This window comes from Trachypithecus francoisi, unplaced genomic scaffold, assembly GCF_009764315.1.
Source record: "Trachypithecus francoisi isolate TF-2019V2 unplaced genomic scaffold, Tfra_2.0 Lachesis_group5, whole genome shotgun sequence".
Lineage (NCBI taxonomy): Eukaryota > Metazoa > Chordata > Mammalia > Primates > Cercopithecidae > Trachypithecus > Trachypithecus francoisi.
The window spans coordinates 135,798,039-135,813,711 of record NW_022681470.1 but is presented as its reverse complement, the minus strand read 5'-3'; the positions used below and the strand labels follow the sequence as shown (position 1 = coordinate 135,813,711).

Genomic DNA, 15,673 nt, shown 5'->3' with positions numbered 1-15,673 from the left:
CATTTCTTTCTTTCTTTTTTGAGACAGAGTTTCACTCTATAGCCCAGGCTGTTGTGCAGTGGCGCGATCTCAACTCACTGCAACCTCTGCCTCCCAGGTTCAAGCGATTCTCCTGCCTTAGCCTCCCGAGTAGCTGGGACCACAGGTGCTTGCCACCACGCTCAGCTAAATTTTTGTCTTTTTAGTAGAATTGGGATTTCACCATGTTGACCAGGCTGGTCTCAAACTCCTGGCCTCAAGTGATCCACCCACCTCAGCCTCCCAAAATGCTGGGATTACAGGCCTGAGCCACCGCGCCTCCCCCGCTCAAGAAGTCACAAAACTCTTGTCATTCCAAGAAATCTTAATTTCTTTATTGTTTGACTTTTTGACTCAACAATTTTTTTAAAACTTTTTGTTTTTTTCTGAAACGTTCTTGTTGTTATGAGCCTTTTGTTTTGTTCTCGTTAAATGCACTCGACCCAAAATTGGTTTGGCATATGGAAAAGGAGACCAAGGAGGGAGGGGCTGGGGCGTGGGAGGCGGGGAGGAGGCCCGAATGGACAGAAAGTTGAGGATGAGAGAAGAGGAACATAGAGACAGCGAGAAACACGTGGGGAAAGAGTTGGAGACAGAGAGAGAAAGGGAAGGCAAGGGAAAGCCAAAAGAAACCAAAATCCAGAGAAAAAGAATTAACAAGATTTAGGAGCAAATTTCAGGAGCCCAAGGAAGGGAGTAGGAGAGGAAACCAAGACCCTTCTCTGTACCGTCCCAGCTGGGGTGGGGGCGTCAAGGCACCAGGTCTGGTTAGGTGGGGGGGGACACCTGGGCTCTGGGGGCAGCTTTGCACTGGACTGCAGTGGTGTCCAGCCCCAGCAGGGGGCCCTGCCACACAGCTCTGAGGCCTGGAAGCCACTGGGTGATGCCGGCTGAAACAGGACTGATATACCCTCTCTCCCTTTGATTGTCCGAGTCCGGAGAGATACAAGGAAGGCTAGGTAGGGAGGAAGTGCGCCTCCCTGTGTGTCTCAGCCCCCCTGGAACTCTCCCGGCCCTCCTCCTGGTGTCGGGGGCAGCCACAGACTGTAGCTGGGCTGCTGCCCGGGCCGGGCCGGCTCTTTGCCTGCCCATGACTCCTGCCCGCTCTTCACAGACCTCTGACCGCCCCCCCACACAAGAGCTCCTAGCCTAGTGCAGTCCAGGAAGGTCCATGGAACTGTCCCCTGCTCTCCTCAGAGTCGTCTGGCAAGACTGTCCCTGGCCTCACTTCTCCTCCCCATCTAGACTTCACCCATAGTCTTCTGGTGTAATGGGTTAGGCCTTTCTACCAGAAAAAGCCAGAGTTGGAACCCAACCCCACCTCTTCCCCACACCTGTTCCCTTACACGGGACAAACCACCATCTTTGGTCTGACCCCTTCTCCCCTAATTGATGGGGACAAGCCAGCCCCAGCTCCCCAGGAGAAGGGAGGGGCTTTCTAGCAGCAAAAAGGGTCCCTCCAGCCACCTACCTGTCCCCTTCCCCCCAGTTCCTTCCTAGAGCCCCTCCCCCTTAACCCAACAAAGTTCATGGCAGCAGCAGGCTGAGACCCGAAGATGTTTGAAAACTCATGGCACTTGTGAGAAAAGGAAGGGCAAAGAGACGGGGAGAGGTCAGAGCAGAGGTGGACGGGCCACCTCTGGGGAAATGGTAATGCAGGGGCTGGGCTAAGGTGGCCTCAGGGCTATGTTACCCCTAGAGTTGAGGGGAGGGGACTGGGGAGGCTGGGCTGACAGGCTGGAGAGGAGGGGGCTGGGAGAGGTGCTCAGGAGACATCCCGAGCCTGGAGCTTCCAGGGTCTGGAATTTGGGGTCAAGCCCCCCCCAGAACATGGGTGTCCTGACCCCAGCCCTGGCACCTGGCTTCGTCCTCCCTGCAGGAAGGTGGAGGGTAGGGAAGGTGACCTCTCACCTTTGCCCCTTCCCCCTCCCCCAGACAGAAGACCACGTTGCCACTCCAGCACCCTCCTCAGCCGTACCCATGCCCTCCATAACCCCAGTTCCTCCCCATTTTCCTCCGGCTATCAACCTCTCTAGGTGGGAAATCAGCCCCATTTTCCCCAGCTAGAGTCCCCAAAGCAATATACAAGAAGCAGGAACTCAAAGGGACAGCGCAGCCATCTTGACAAAGCATCTTTGGGTGTGAGGAGGTCTCCCCCGGGCCGATGGGGAGGGAAGGGGGAGACAGGCCTCTGGTCCTGGGGCAGGCAGTGAGGTACACGCCCCAGGAGGGCTGATGATGCTGGGCAGGCAGAGCAGGAAAGGAGGGGACAGAAACGGGTGCCAGGAAGGAAATGGGTTCTTTGTTTCGCTGTTGCATCTAGATTTTGTTTTCTGTCTCTGGATTGTAAAAAGCTGCTCTGGCGGCCCGCCCGCCCCAGCGGGGGCTAGGGATGCACGTACACGGAGAAGTCCTGGCTGCCGGGCCGGCAGCGCCGCTCTGCTCCGGAGAAAGCCCAGGTTGGCCCGGGCCGCAGGCTCCCGGTGGCTTCAAGTGATGAGATTTTTTTTGTCTTTTTTTTTTTTGTCTTTTTTTTTTTCTTTTCCATTTCGTTGAAATATTTACAGCAATGGGGAAGGAGGAGGAGGAGAGGAAGGAGTAAGAGGCCCCCCTAGGGAAAGATCCAAGCCCAGGACCCACTCCCCAGGGAGATCCAGACCCAAAATCTGCTCCCCAGATAGCCGAGCCCACAGGACTGGGAACTGCCCAAATATGGCCACCCCTGTGGGCTGGGGGCCCTGCGGGGAGTTGTGCTTCATCGTGAGTCGCCCCAAGGGAGGGGGTCATTGGGTGCACTGGGAGGCAGAGGGGGCAGGCTTGCTTGGGGGGTAGGGACCAAGAGCAAGGGGAAAGGAGCTTCAGAGAAAGTTCGACCTTTAAACCACCAGCCACCACCGCCCAGTCCCCCTGCCCTGTGGCCTTTTCCGTCTCCAGGGAGCAAGGAATTGTAGCGCAGGAGGAACCTGTCCATTTGTCCTGCCTCACTGCTCCCTCTGGGTGCAGCCGGCAGCATTTCTGGCTGCAGAGAGAAGCAGCTGACAGGTTCGATCCAGTGGGGGCCTTTGGCAACCTCAGAAGCTGCCCCTCCCGCCCAGGGAAACTAAAGCCCTCATTTCCCTTCACGGCGTAGAAGGGTGGGAGTGGAGAGTCCGGAAGTGGGCTGCCCCCTTCCAAGTTCTCCCTCCTCACTCCCCTGGGGACCTCTGGGCTCCTCCTCACTACACTTCCCCCAAATAGAGCTGGTGCGTGTGGCTGGTGGGAAACCCTGTCTGTGAACCCTGGCACCTCAGGCCCCCAGGTCAGAGTCCCCTGAGGGGACTGGAGGGCCCATGGCTGAGGGGCACCTGGAGAGAGTGGCCCACCAGCCACTGCCTCCATCTGTCTCCCTCTCCCACCAGAGCCCTGCCCAGGGTTCCCTCCCTGGCCTGGGCCACCAGCCCCTGGTCCATGAGGTCCCCTCAGAGACTGGTGACCAGCTGCATCTGCCCGTCCCCATCAGGCCCTGGCCCCTCAAGGCCTGGGGCTGCCAGGTAGCCCTCGTGGCTAGGACGCCGCACCTGGTAGTAGCCCTGCAGGGGATTCCGGGCCACCAGGGCTGGCGGGCGCGAGGTGTAGTAGATTTCGGGGGGACCAGGGGGTGCGGGAGGGGGTGGGGGCAGGGCCTCACTGGGCCCCTCAGGGCTGCTGTCCGGGTAGGAGGGTGAGTCCCGCAGGTTGGCCCCGCTGGCATAGAGGGAGTCCCGGCCCGGAGGGGAGGAGAGGGGCCGGCTGGTGGCGCCGTCCTCAGCCGTGCAGCTCTCCGACTCGTCCAGGTCGCTCTGGTACAGCACCGACTGGGCCCGCGGCAGCAGCAGAGGCTCCTCCAGGGCCTTATAGAGAAGTTCAATCTCAGCCCGGTCAGCAACCCCGGGCCCACCTGCCTCTTCCTCGCCCCCGCCCCCTGGCACAGGTGGCACGGGGGGCTCAGGCGGTGGAGGGCCCTTGGCCGCGCTGCTGCTCCCCCGCAGGTTGTTGTGCACCAGCTCCGAGATGATCATCTTCTCGAAGGCCGCCGCATCGGCTAGGTTCCGGCCTCGGGGCGGCTCGGGGCCCCCATCCCCGGGAGGGAAATCCCCACTTCGCAAGGAGTAACTGTTGTTGAAGTTGCCGTTCAGGGGCAGGGTGTCCATGCCACAGGCTTCCCGGCCTCCCAAGGGGTGCTCTGCAGGGCAGAAAGGGGCTGGTAAGGTAGAAGAGGGGCCCTGGATGCACTAGGGGGTAGTGAGGGGGTGTAGTGTGTGTGAAGAGGGGCTCGATTCCTGCTGGTTTTCCGTAGGCTTCCCCCTACCCGCTGGATCTCTGGTCTCACATTCCCTTTCTCCCTCACTGGCAGTAGAGACACCAGCCCAGCAGCGGATTGATGAAAGGTAGGGGACAAGGACCAGTTCCCCCCAGGGTCTCATCCTCAGCTGGAGGTTCAGAATCTCAGCAGTGTGAGGAGGCCTGGGTGACAGGATCCCTTTCCTATGCTCAGACCCTCAGCACCTAACGGCCCAAACTCAATGAACACCATCCATTATCCTCCATTCGGCTGCCAACCAGAGGCTGTGTGTTGGGGGGTGGGGAGATGTGGGCATGGGAAGGGCATCCCGAGTTCTCCTCCTTAAGTGAGGCCCTCTGAGAAGGCCACTGTCTGTCCCTCTCCCAGCCTCAGAAACATCCCCAGGGTAGTCACACTTACTGGGTTCCCGGTAGCTCCCTGCAGGTGGCAGTCAGGAGAGAAAAGAGAAGGCGAGGGTGAGCTTGAAATGCAAGTCCAGGCTCCAGTTCTGGGGCACAGAACATCCCAGGCAGAGGTCCCTTGGGACACAAACCCTCCATTTCCCAACCTGGGCTGCTTCCCCCGTGCTCTCACCTGGGGAGTTGAAGACAGGGGGCGAGGAGGGATTGAAGCCCACCGACTCGGCGATGAGGGTGTTGTAGGGGCTGGTGCCCCCACGGGGCTGCAGCACAGGGTTGGTCAGCAGGTGATTCCCCATGGTACCTGGCCAAGGGATCAGAGGTCACAAGGCGGCCGGGAGCCTCCAGAGACCAGCGCCAGAGGCAGAGGGACGCCTTCTCACCTCGATTCAGGGTTGGGGTGCTGTTGATGTCACCCGCCATGAAGGAGGACTCCGTCTGTTTCCTCACAGTGTCATTCCACATCCTCCGAATTCGGCTCTGGGGACACAACCCAAATGTGAGGGGGTCCTTGGGCCACCCATCCTCTGGCGTCTTTTTGAGACTGCTCAGCCAATCATCACGATCAGAAACCCAGGCCAAGCCACTCCCCACCTCTCCAGCTCTGGGTTCCAACACTCAGCCCCGGGGAGCCCTGTCTGGCCTGATACCTGAGTCCCTGTGTAATAGCGGGCGTTGCTTCGCATGGCTGAGGTCTTGAGGGATCCGTGAGTGCCCCCGGGAGGGGAGCGGATGCAGCAGTAGGAGTGACGCAGGCACTTGCTGTACTCCTTGTGCACCTGGGGGGTAAGGAGGACAGTCAGCTGGTCGGGACGCTGGCCTCCTCTGTGATCCAGCCTACCACAGGGCTGGTCACAAGACACCCAGCCTTGGGAGGCCAGAGACCGAGCTTCCAATGACTATGTTGCCCTGTTCAGCAACTTGCAGGCCATGGAAACCTTGCTGTCCCCTGTCCCCCAACAGCCAGCCAATCAGGTTTCAATCTCTTCTTACTCAGGCCCATCCTCTTCTCCACCTCCACTGACAGTTTTTCATTCATTTGTAAAATCAACAGAGCATTCATGAGCATTTGCTATGTGCCAGGCACAATTTAGGCCTCAGGGATGGTATGGAAGACAACAGACACAAATCCGTACCTCTGAGAGCTTATATTTCGGTAGACAGAGACAGAACACAGATGAATATATAAACATGCAGGCTGTTGGATGGTGTTACGTGCTGCGGAGAAAACTATGGCTGGAAAGGGGGTTACGCAGTGCTGACTTGGGAGCAGGATGTGATTTTTTTTTTTTTTTTGAGACGGAATCTCGCACTGTCACCCAGGCTGGAGTGCAATGACGTCATCTTGGCACGCTGCAACCTCCACCTCCTGGGTTCACGTGATTCTCCTGCCTCAGCCTCCTGAGTAGCTGGGATTACAGGCGCGTACCACCACACCCGGCTTTTTTTTTTTTTTTTTGTAGAGACAGGGTTTTACCATGTTGGCCAAACTGGTTGTGATTTTATTTTGTTTTATTTTATTTTATTTATTTATTTATTTATTTATTTATTTTTTTGAGACGAAGTCTCGCTCTGTCACCCAAGCTGGAGTACACTGGCCAGATCTCAGCTCACTGCAAGCTCCGCCTCCTGGGTTCACGCCATTCTCCTGCCTCAGCCTCCCGAGTAGCTGGGACTACAGGCGCCCGTCACCTCGCCCGGCTAGTTTTTTTTGTATTTTTTAGTAGAGATGGGGTTTCACCGTGTTAGCCAGGATGGTCTCGATCTCCTGACCTCGTGATCCGCCCGTCTCGGCCTCCCAAAGTGCTGGGATTACAGGCTTGAGCCACCGCGCCCGGCCTCTTTTTTTTTTTTTGAGACGGAGTCTCGCTCTGTCGCCCGGGCTGGAGTGCAGTGGCCGGATCTCAGCTCACTGCAAGCTCCGCCTTCCGGGTTCACAACATTCTCCTGCCTCAGCCTCCCGAGTAGCTGGGACTACAGGCGCCCGCCACGTCGCCCGGCTAGTTTTTTGTATTTTTTAGTAGAGACGGGGTTTCACAGTGTTAGCCAGGATGGTCTCGATCTCCTGACCTCATGATCCGCCCGTCTCGGCCTCCCAAAGTGCTGGGATTACAGGCTTGAGCCACCGCGCCCGGCCAGGTTGTGATTTTAAATAGACCAGAGGAGGCCAGGCATGGTGGCTCACACCTGTAATCCCAGCACTCTGAAAGGCAGAGGTGGGTGGATCACCTGAGGTCAGGGGTTCAAGACCAGCCTAGGCAACATGGTGAAACCCCATCTCTACTAAAAATACAAAAATTAGCTGGTCATGGCGGTGGACATCTGTAATCCCAGCTACTTGGCATGACAACTGCTTAAACCCACGAGGCGGAGGTTGCAGCGAACCGAGATCACGCCATTGCACTCCAGCCCGGGGACAGAACGAGACTCTATCTCAAAAAAAATAATAAAAAAATTTAAAAACCTAAAAAAATAAATAGATCAGAGGAGGCCTCATTTAGGCCAAGGTAAGAACAGGGGCTGCACTCTGAGGAGGGTCCACATCTAGGTGTCTGAGAGCGGAGGTTGGAGGGAGGGGAGCCGAGGGGCCCAGATCAGACCATAGGGGCCTGGGGTCCCGTGAAAGGACATTGCTGTCACTGCGTGTGAGGTGGGGGCCATGCAGACACTGCCTTTGACCATCTGTCCGAGGAGGGGCCAGGACAGTGTTGGACAGATGGACAGAGCAGGGACACAGGCCACCTCCTCCCTTGCAACCAGGGTTCTCATGATCACTGCCTCCGCCACCCCCTGCCTTAAGCCTTACCCACTTCACCATTCCCCAAGTCTAACAGCAGTCTCCATGGCCCGCACTGCTGCCAGGGCTGACTCTACAAATGCCTCAGCTCCGTCTCCCCAGCTTCAGTCCTGACAGTGCTGCCTGTACCCCTACTCCCTGCCCACATTCCCCAGCTACTGTTGTCCCCTTTGTTTTTTTTTTTTAAATAGAGACAGGGTCTCTGTTGCCCAGGCTGGTCTCGAATTCCTGGGCTTAAGCGATCCTCCTGCCTCAGCCTTCCAAAGTGCTGGGATTACAGGCATGAGCCACTGCACCCAGTCCTTTTTTTTTTTTTTTTGAGACAGAGTCTTACCCTGTTGCCCAGGCTGGAATGCAGTGGCATAATCTCGGCTCACTGCAACCTCCGCCTTCCGGGTTCAAGCGATTCTCCTGCCTCAGCCTCCCAAGTAGCTGGGACTATAGGTGCCCGCCACCATGCCCGGCTAATTTTTATATTTTTTAAGTAGAGACAGGGTTTCACCATGTTGGCCAGGCTGGTCTGGAACTCCTGACCTCAGGTGATCCGCCCGCCTCAGCCTCCCAAAGTGTTGGGATTACAGGCATGAGCCACCGCGTCTGGCCTGTATGTTTTCTTAAGATTCAGATTTTAACACATTTATTTTAAAAAGATCCTTTCTGTCACCACAAAATTCACAATTATTTCCTGAACTATGAATGTAGGCAGTGCTCCCTCAGGGTGGCTCCCAAAATCCTCCCCCTCCCACGCCTGACTTGTGGCCCTCATGGTGGTGAGGGTTCCCCATCACCAAATCTGTCCTGCTCTCACTCCTCTAAGCTGCTGTATCTTGCTTTTTTCCAGAACCCTCTTCACCTGTGGTTAAATCCTCCCTAGCCCTGAGCTCGTCCTCCCTCCCCTCCCTATGGACACAGACCTGACCGTAGAATCCCTGCAGCACTCACTGGGGGCTTGAGGGAGCCCCTGAGTCCCCTCCACCCTCACTGCCTTTTCCTGGATGCCCAGGAAGTATCTCCAAGGGAGGCTGTGACCCAGGACCCCGCCTCGACCTCACCTTCTTCTGTAAGGCGCAGTGAAAGACAAAGATGAAGACCCCCTGGAAGGCGTTGAAGGTGGTGAAGAGATAGGCCATGACCACTGACTCCTTGTTGATGAAGAGGAGGCCGAAAGCCCAGGTGAGGCCCAGCAGGAACAGCAGCGCAATGGCCCCCAGAGCCCAGGATCTAGGGGTGGGGAGATAGGGGTGTCACAGTACCTGCCGGAGGGGACGGCCTCAGCCCGGGCCTCCCCTGCAGCCTACAAAGGGGGCCCTTGGGTGGGCCTGGGCACTGTCTGCAAAGCCCTGAGCAGGTTGTGTGGGCCTTGGGGGCAGTGGCCTGCCCAGGATGCCTCCACCCCAGCCTGGGCCTGAGGGAAAGGTACTGGGTCAGGGGTCGGGGTATTGTGAACATCAGTCATTCCTCTGCCACCTTCATTGTTTCTGCCAAATTTCCAGACCACTTAGGCTACATTTGCTGCCTATTTCTCTTTAAGTTGCCCTTAAATACACTCACCTGTTGAATTTAGCCTCACCCTACACAGTTATGCCTCTAAAACCACAGGTTGGACGTGCTAATGATACACTTTCTGAGACCCATTAAGTAGGCACATAGTGACCACAATGAAACACCCCTCTTGGTACTTAGAATCGCAGTATGTGTCACCAGAGGTGACAGCACTATCTTTTAGAACACCCTGGAGGAGGTGGGCCCAGCGCAGGGTGGGGGGGTGTGATGGGGCAGGGGCAGGCAGGGGCAAGGCTCACTTAATGTTGTCCAGGCGGCTGGAGTCGGGCTTGAGCACAGATGAGCTTCGGATCATCTTGTGCAGGGTCACCATGAGGAACACCAGGTTGACCTGGGGGCGGGACAAGGGACAGGCTGGGCTGAGAGTGGCCCTGCCTCCCTCAGTGAGCACTGAGACATGGGCCCGGCCTGGCGAAGTCTCAGCTGTGGCCCTCGCCTCTGCTGGGAGAACCCCGTATCTGCCCCTGAGGTGACAGTGAGCTGACCGACATGACTGGCAATTGAATGCCACTCCTGGCTGCTGGACAAGGCCCATGGCCTGACACACGGTAGGGGCTCAAATCACAGTCCCCCAGGCGAGTAGCCCTCAGCATTGGAGCTCCATGAACCCAGCGCACTCTCATCCTCTCAGCTGGTGGCTCAGTTCCGATGTGGGGAGAGAGTATGTGTGTGTGTGTGTGTGTGGGTTTGGGGCAGGGGCTGGAGTCAAGGCCAGCCTGGATGAAGGAAGATGTGGTACTAGGGGTGTCACCTCCCAACTCACCACGATAACGAAGGAGACGGGCCCGATGAAACTCCAGATGAAGTAATTGTCCACTCGGAGCCAGCAGCTGTAAAGGAAACAGGGCCGGGGTATAGAGAGAAGCCGAGGAGCTATTCCCCGTGACCCATGAAGACCTAGGACTCTGCAGGCTGCAGCCTCTGGGATCAGGAGGAAGGGAGGCCCCCACCCTGAGGGTCCTTTCCCAAGGGGCGCTGCCCAGCAGGGAGCCAGGTGGGAGGAACCAGTGCAGGGCCGGGAGGTGGAAACTCACGCCTTCTCGGTGCCGTAGCTGCGGTAGTCAATGGCAGCCGCGATGCCCACCACCAGAGCTGGGAAGCAGTAGCCGCCTAGGTAGTAGTACTTGGTGCGGGAATACTCGCTCTCAAACACCTCCACCAGCAGCAGGTAGAGGTGCACGCCCTCCAGGCACAGCCAAGAGAAGGCGGCCAGGAAGAAGTAGTGCAGCAGGCCGGCGAAGATGGGGCAGGCAATCTGCAGGGAGCACCGAGGGTGAGGGGCTGCTGCCCGGGCAGGTGTTCCCTTTCCTCTCCCAGCCCCCTGGGCACTGGCCGTCACCTGCCCTCGAGTCCCAGCCCACCTCATACTGAGTCTTGTCAATCCCGACCAAGAAAAGCAGCTCGGCCAGGAAGAGATTGATGCACAGGTTCTTGTGGATGGTGTTGCGGTCAGTCTGCAGCCCCCGCAGGAAGCAGAAGGTGGAGATGCAGATGGCCAGGCAGACCAGGGAGATCACGATGCCCACCCAGGTGATGACCGACAGCAGCAGCTCGTTGATGCGGCCCTGGTACTGGGGACAGGAGCAGGGGGCACACTCAGGGCCTTTGGTTTTGCACACTGGGCTCAGCCAGGTGCCAGCTGCAGACAGGGCCTTGGGCAAGGCCATGGGCCACGAGGACTTCTGGTGCCGCCAATCTGGCAGCCCCCACCCCTCTGCATGCAGCAATGCGCTCACTTCCTCATGCTCTGGAAGGCTTGTGGAGAGATGACTAACGTGACACCAACTTGATTCTCCAGAGTGCCTTGGGAGACGGCGGGACCATGGCCATAGATGACCAGAGAGAACTAGACGCATGGCCTCATGCCCCAGGCAAGACTAGGGGCCCCCCAAAGCCATGAGGCCGGCCTCCCCGGCATTGCCCATGATCTCTCTAGGATGCCATGCAAAGCCAGGCCAGCAAGCGGGCCTGCCCGGAGGAGCAGAGTGCCAGCCAGCTTACGATCTCGCGGTGAGCCATGAGCACGGCGAAGTTGGTGAGGTGGCTGCAGGCACATGTGGTATGGGTCTTGTTGGACTCCACCAGGCGGCAGCCCTGGGTCGACCAGTAGCCCAGCATGGAACGCTCCGAGTAGTTCCAGAAGGAGCAGTTGGCATTGAAGTGGTTCTTGTCCTGTTGTGTGGTGGCGCCGGGGTGTCAGAACTGGAGTCAGAACCGGGGAGTCCCATTCCGGCCCCCCACAACTGGCTACAGGGATGGTGCCAAGTATCAAAGAAGTGCCTGGAGTCTGGGGCTCCAGTTGACATTCTGAGAGCTCTGGGGACAAATGGCCCAAGCTACTAAAGTGGAAGAACCCGTAACTTGTTCTCGAGGTAAGCACATGGTGGAGGAGCAGGTACACAGCTTGGGAACACAGAGGGTACAGGGACCCCCATGGAGGGAGGAGGACAGCTCAGCTCACCTCCAGGTGGGCCACGGTGAAGATGACAGGGTCCATGAGGAAGACACGGCTGGACTCCTTGTTGATGGATGCTGCGATGACCTGTGAGTTCACCACTAGAGAGGCGCCCCCAGGGCCACCCGGGCCTGCTTCGCCGGCCAGCTTGACTGTGGCATTCTCCGTGGACAGGAAGAGGCCCAGGTTGTTGTAGAGGATGAAGACAACTTTGACCACCCCTGGCGAGGACAGGCACGTTTGGATGTGTCAGCATCCTCAGCTGGTGCACCTCCGTCCAGGCCCCTGGCTTCCCAGCTCGGCCAGCTCCTCAGCCCTCGGCCATGGCGGCCACTGGGACCTCTGAAGCCACTCCTAGCCCAGGCAGGTGAGGGGCAGGGAGCCCTGTCCACAAGACCACTGCTCAGCCGAAGGCAGTTCTAAACAGCAGGGCAGTGTGCCAGGACACATGGGCTGGGCCTCCGACCCACCTATTCTCACTGTATGACCTTGGGCAAACCCCTGACCTCTCTGAACCTTTGTCTCAGTGGCCCCATCCTCTCTGAGCTGTGAGGCCCAGGAGTCAGCTTTGCAACTGTAAGGCTCACCCTTGGGGCTCTGCAGCACTTCAGGGAACCCATGAATCCCCTCAAATTTTACACTAGCATGAGGAAAGTTCAGGACTGCTGCCTTCCACAAATGGCGCAGAGATGCTGGCACAGGGCTGGGGGGGCGGGGAGGGGGCTGCCTCCCCACCCGAGGCCCCGCCAGGGACACTGACCATTGCGGCTGTTCTGCTTGATGGTTTTGGCTGACAGCTGGATGGAGTTCTTTCTTGGGTACTCCTCCTGGGGGAACACCAGCTCCTGCACCTGGCCCTCTGTGTTCAGGACTGTGACCTCCAGGACTGTGGGGACAGGGGAAGGCAAGGCACACGCAGTTGGGGTCTGTTCCCAGTCCAGGGGCTCAGGCTACAGAACAAGACCCTGTGGCAAGACGCCTAAGGGTCAGGTAGCTCCTCTGTGGCCTCCAGGCCAGAACCCCATGGTTTAAGGTTCGTATCTGAGTTTACTCTGGGTGACCGTGGCACTCACCCACGTTCTCCTTGGCAGCCAGGAAGCGGGCGGGCTCCCTGACGTTGTCGGCCAGCAGGAAGGCACCCTCCTCCAGGACGTCCAGGAGCATGGTGGCCGTGTGCACCTGCTCCGTGGCATTCATGTCCTTCCAGGACTCCAGCGCTTCTGGCCGGAGCAGATTGTCCACTGTCTCCACCACAGCCTGCGCAGGCAGGGGGGATGGTGCTGTGAGCCCCCCAACACCCTCTAATTCCTTGGAGTAGGCTCTGCATGCCCTCTTCTCAACCTATACCCCTATTCTCCCCCGTCAGCTGGAGCCCATGGTCCTTACACTGGGACCCCTTGGGTCTCACCTTGATATAATCCTTGCAAGTTCTCTCTCGCTTGTGCATCTAGAAAGAGATGGAGGTGATGTCAGGCCAGACCTCTGGATGCCAGTTCCCTCACCCCAGTACTGTCACATCTGTATAGCTCTCTCATCTGTGGCTACCACTGACCCAGGGCTGGGCTATCAGCAAGACATTCCTCAGGGATCCCCAACCCCCAGGACCGTCTGAGGCAGCACAGGAGTGAGACCCAGCAGTCCTTGGGCGGGGGGCTCCTTCCTCTCTGAGGAAGGGAGTGGAGGTGGCAGCCTGGCCGGGAGGTACCAGGTCGGATACTTCCCGTGCCCCTGGGGGCAGGCGCCCTCCCCGCGCCAGGTCAGCGCCGCCACCAGGCCCCACCTTGTTGTAGTTCTTTCCGGCTGACTCGCGCTCGATGGGCCGCAGGGCCTGCAGCTGGGCGTCCAAGATGTCCAGCAGCTGCTCCATCAGCTTCACAGAGGAGGAGACGTCTCCCGCGTAGATGGAGCCCCGGGTGTGTCGGGCCAGCTCGCTGGCGATGTTGGCTGCGTTCTCCCCACTTTTGATCTGCATGAGGTGGGTGGCAGGGAGGGGAAATCCCAGGTCTGTCAGGGACCATCCTGCCCTCCCCAGCTTCCCTGGCCTGTGCAGCCTCTCCTCTCTCTCTCTCCGCTTCCCCGTCACCGTCTGCCCTTTCCCACCCCATCTGTCCCTGCTCCCTTTGTAGGCCAGAGAAGTGACCCCGCAGTCCTGCCTTCCAGACCTGCCAGCTCAAGTCTCCCCAGTTGCTCCATGACCCCCGCTGGGCCCTGGGCCCTGGGCCCAAGCACATGTGCCTGCCTGCGAGGGACGGTGGCTGGTACCTTCTGGGCCACCTGGTTGACCCAGGGGGAGGTGCAGTTGCTGAGGTCAGGGCCCCGGGGGTTCCAGAGCCCCAAGGCTGGTAGACACTGGAAGGAGGCAATTCCTGCAGGGACAGACAGGAACAGACAAGGGAGCCAAAGGGAAGAAGAGAAGGATGGGACGGAGAGGGGGAAAGGCGATGACAGAGAGCGGGGGACCAGTGGGCCAAGAGGGAGGTAAGGGAGACACGGAGAAACAGACATGAAGCGGGCCGGACAGTCGAAAGAGGCGCCACTCCCTTCGCCTGAGCTCTCCCTCCTGCCCCTTCTGCCTTTGCCTCCAGAATCAGACCCTTCCAGCAAGGCTCATTTGAACGCCCCTCTCCACGAAGCACCTGCCAACCCTCCCCTCAGATGTCCAGGACACGCGGCCCTGCTCTTTTCGCACTTCAGCGGGCCACCCATGTGAAACTGGCTGTGCCTGGGGCAGTCACAGGTCAGCCTGAGGCCGGCAGCCAGGTCGCCTCCTGCAGGCTCCCTGCAGGTTCTGCAGGCAGGGCCAGGGGCACTGAGTGGCTCCTGGGCCCTGAGAGTTCTGCTGGTCACTGGGGATGACCCCTGCCCTCAGAAAGCCTCTGCTTCGCAGCAGAGACCACCACCCAAACATGCATCTGTGCTAAGCTGCTGGGGGCATGGCCCCCATCCCTCCCCTAGCCGCAGCCTCTGTACTCACCTCGAGTCCCCTTGGGGCAGGGTCTCTCCACCAGCATGCCCTGCTGGGTGGCCGGCCACTGGACCCGCCGCACCTCTCGGGGCTCGCAGAAGAGCTCAGGGGACACGTGTAGATTCGGGGCGGGGGGCCGCCGGGTGCTGGGGGCTGGGGCTGTGGCTGGAGGCAGATCAGGTCCCAGCTGGTTGATGGCACCCACTGGGTGCGTGGTGAGGGGTGCCCGGCGGAGCGGGGTGGTGGCTGCGGGCGAGGCTGTGCTGGTGAGGGGTGTGGGCCTGGCTGTGGTTGTCGTGCTGAGGGGTGGGGAAGTGGCTGGGCCTGGAGAGGGGATATGAGACAGCGTCATCCCCGTGCTCAGGGCCATGCCACAGCGTGCCTGGGCAGGGGGTCCCAGGCCATCCTAGCATCTTCCTCACCTACTGAAGTGGAAACACATGCTGGGCCCCGCTGGGTCTGGGAGTTCATCTCCCCTGGCCTCTCTGTGCCCACCAAAGTCCCTTATGCCCATGGGACCATATAAAGTAGCAAAGGGTGGTAAAAATCTACTATGTGTTCCGTAAGGTCTGAGAGAACAGTCAGGAGAGGCAGGGACGGAGGTGTCTGGGGGACAGGAACCCTCCCAGGTTGAGCCCCAGAGGGCAGGTCCAGGTCCGCCCCACCACCAGGCAGGGGCTGAATACTACCGCCTCCCACCTTCCTTCTAGCTGACTTTGGCTTATGTAACCTGGCTATGCTCCTTCCTTCTGGGGGCCTCAGCTCCCCCTTTTGCAAACAAGATGGGGTTAGATCAGGCTTCCTGGAGCCCTGGGGCGGCACAGAGCTAGCAGGGCAGCTAAGGGGGGTAAAAGAAGACTGCAGAGTTGCCCTCAGCCCGGTCAACGTCAGCAGCTCAGCTCTTTTGTGGATATTGGACTTCCACCCTGGATTTTGGTGGATCCAAGGGTTCCTGGAGTAAAGGTGCCCAAGCCCCTGGGAGAGGCAGTGCAGTTCAGTGGTTGGGAGGCTGGCTTGAAATCCTCAAATAACTTAATCCCCTACCCACACAGTGCCTCAGTGTCCTCATCTGTAAAACAGGGCAGTAAGGATCCCTGTCATAGACCGTGAGGAGGAGATGAGTTAATGACTGCAAAGTGCTTAGAACAGCGTCTGT

At 58.8% G+C, this 15,673-nt stretch overlaps 2 protein-coding genes, 1 long non-coding RNA gene and 1 pseudogene across 13 annotated transcripts in view; 1 reads left to right on the top strand and 3 right to left on the bottom strand.

Moving 5' to 3' along the window:
• Nucleotides 1–14,532, top strand: part of LOC117074527 — a 28,133-nt gene extending 13,601 nt beyond the window's left edge. Inside the window, exons 2-3 of the long non-coding RNA XR_004433606.1 lie at nucleotides 8,376–13,527; nucleotides 14,138–14,532. This is a non-coding gene — a long non-coding RNA (uncharacterized LOC117074527). The remainder of the gene's footprint in view (nucleotides 1–8,375; nucleotides 13,528–14,137) is intronic.
• LOC117074524 lies at nucleotides 326–2,103 on the bottom strand (annotated as a pseudogene). The gene has a single exon (XR_004433605.1). The product of XR_004433605.1 is annotated as an uncharacterized LOC117074524 (transcript).
• On the bottom strand, nucleotides 326–3,433 carry LOC117074526. Its single transcript, XM_033196067.1, has one exon. It carries the CDS (start codon nucleotides 3,394–3,396, stop codon nucleotides 2,338–2,340), a length of 1,059 nt encoding a protein of 352 aa, XP_033051958.1. The 5' UTR covers nucleotides 3,397–3,433; the 3' UTR covers nucleotides 326–2,337.
• ADGRL1 (adhesion G protein-coupled receptor L1) overlaps nucleotides 332–15,673 on the bottom strand; it is a 64,075-nt gene continuing 48,733 nt past the window's right edge. For 9 of the 10 annotated variants that reach the window (XM_033196058.1, XM_033196051.1, XM_033196056.1 and 6 more), the window contains 18 exons: nucleotides 14,527–14,841; nucleotides 13,815–13,918; nucleotides 13,333–13,518; nucleotides 12,961–12,999; nucleotides 12,626–12,809; nucleotides 12,313–12,438; nucleotides 11,559–11,773; nucleotides 11,099–11,269; nucleotides 10,459–10,668; nucleotides 10,132–10,352; nucleotides 9,861–9,927; nucleotides 9,337–9,428; nucleotides 8,587–8,755; nucleotides 5,388–5,516; nucleotides 5,121–5,217; nucleotides 4,913–5,041; nucleotides 4,739–4,756; nucleotides 332–4,219 (listed from right to left, as the gene is read on the bottom strand). In XM_033196058.1, the coding sequence (XP_033051949.1) occupies nucleotides 3,477–4,219; nucleotides 4,739–4,756; nucleotides 4,913–5,041; nucleotides 5,121–5,217; nucleotides 5,388–5,516; nucleotides 8,587–8,755; nucleotides 9,337–9,428; nucleotides 9,861–9,927; nucleotides 10,132–10,352; nucleotides 10,459–10,668; nucleotides 11,099–11,269; nucleotides 11,559–11,773; nucleotides 12,313–12,438; nucleotides 12,626–12,809; nucleotides 12,961–12,999; nucleotides 13,333–13,518; nucleotides 13,815–13,918; nucleotides 14,527–14,841 (3,215 nt within the window). In that variant the 3' untranslated portion in view covers nucleotides 332–3,476. The remainder of the gene's footprint in view (nucleotides 4,220–4,738; nucleotides 4,757–4,912; nucleotides 5,042–5,120; nucleotides 5,218–5,387; nucleotides 5,517–8,586; nucleotides 8,756–9,336; nucleotides 9,429–9,860; nucleotides 9,928–10,131; nucleotides 10,353–10,458; nucleotides 10,669–11,098; nucleotides 11,270–11,558; nucleotides 11,774–12,312; nucleotides 12,439–12,625; nucleotides 12,810–12,960; nucleotides 13,000–13,332; nucleotides 13,519–13,814; nucleotides 13,919–14,526; nucleotides 14,842–15,673) is intronic. The other variant, XM_033196055.1, reaches the window with a different exon arrangement.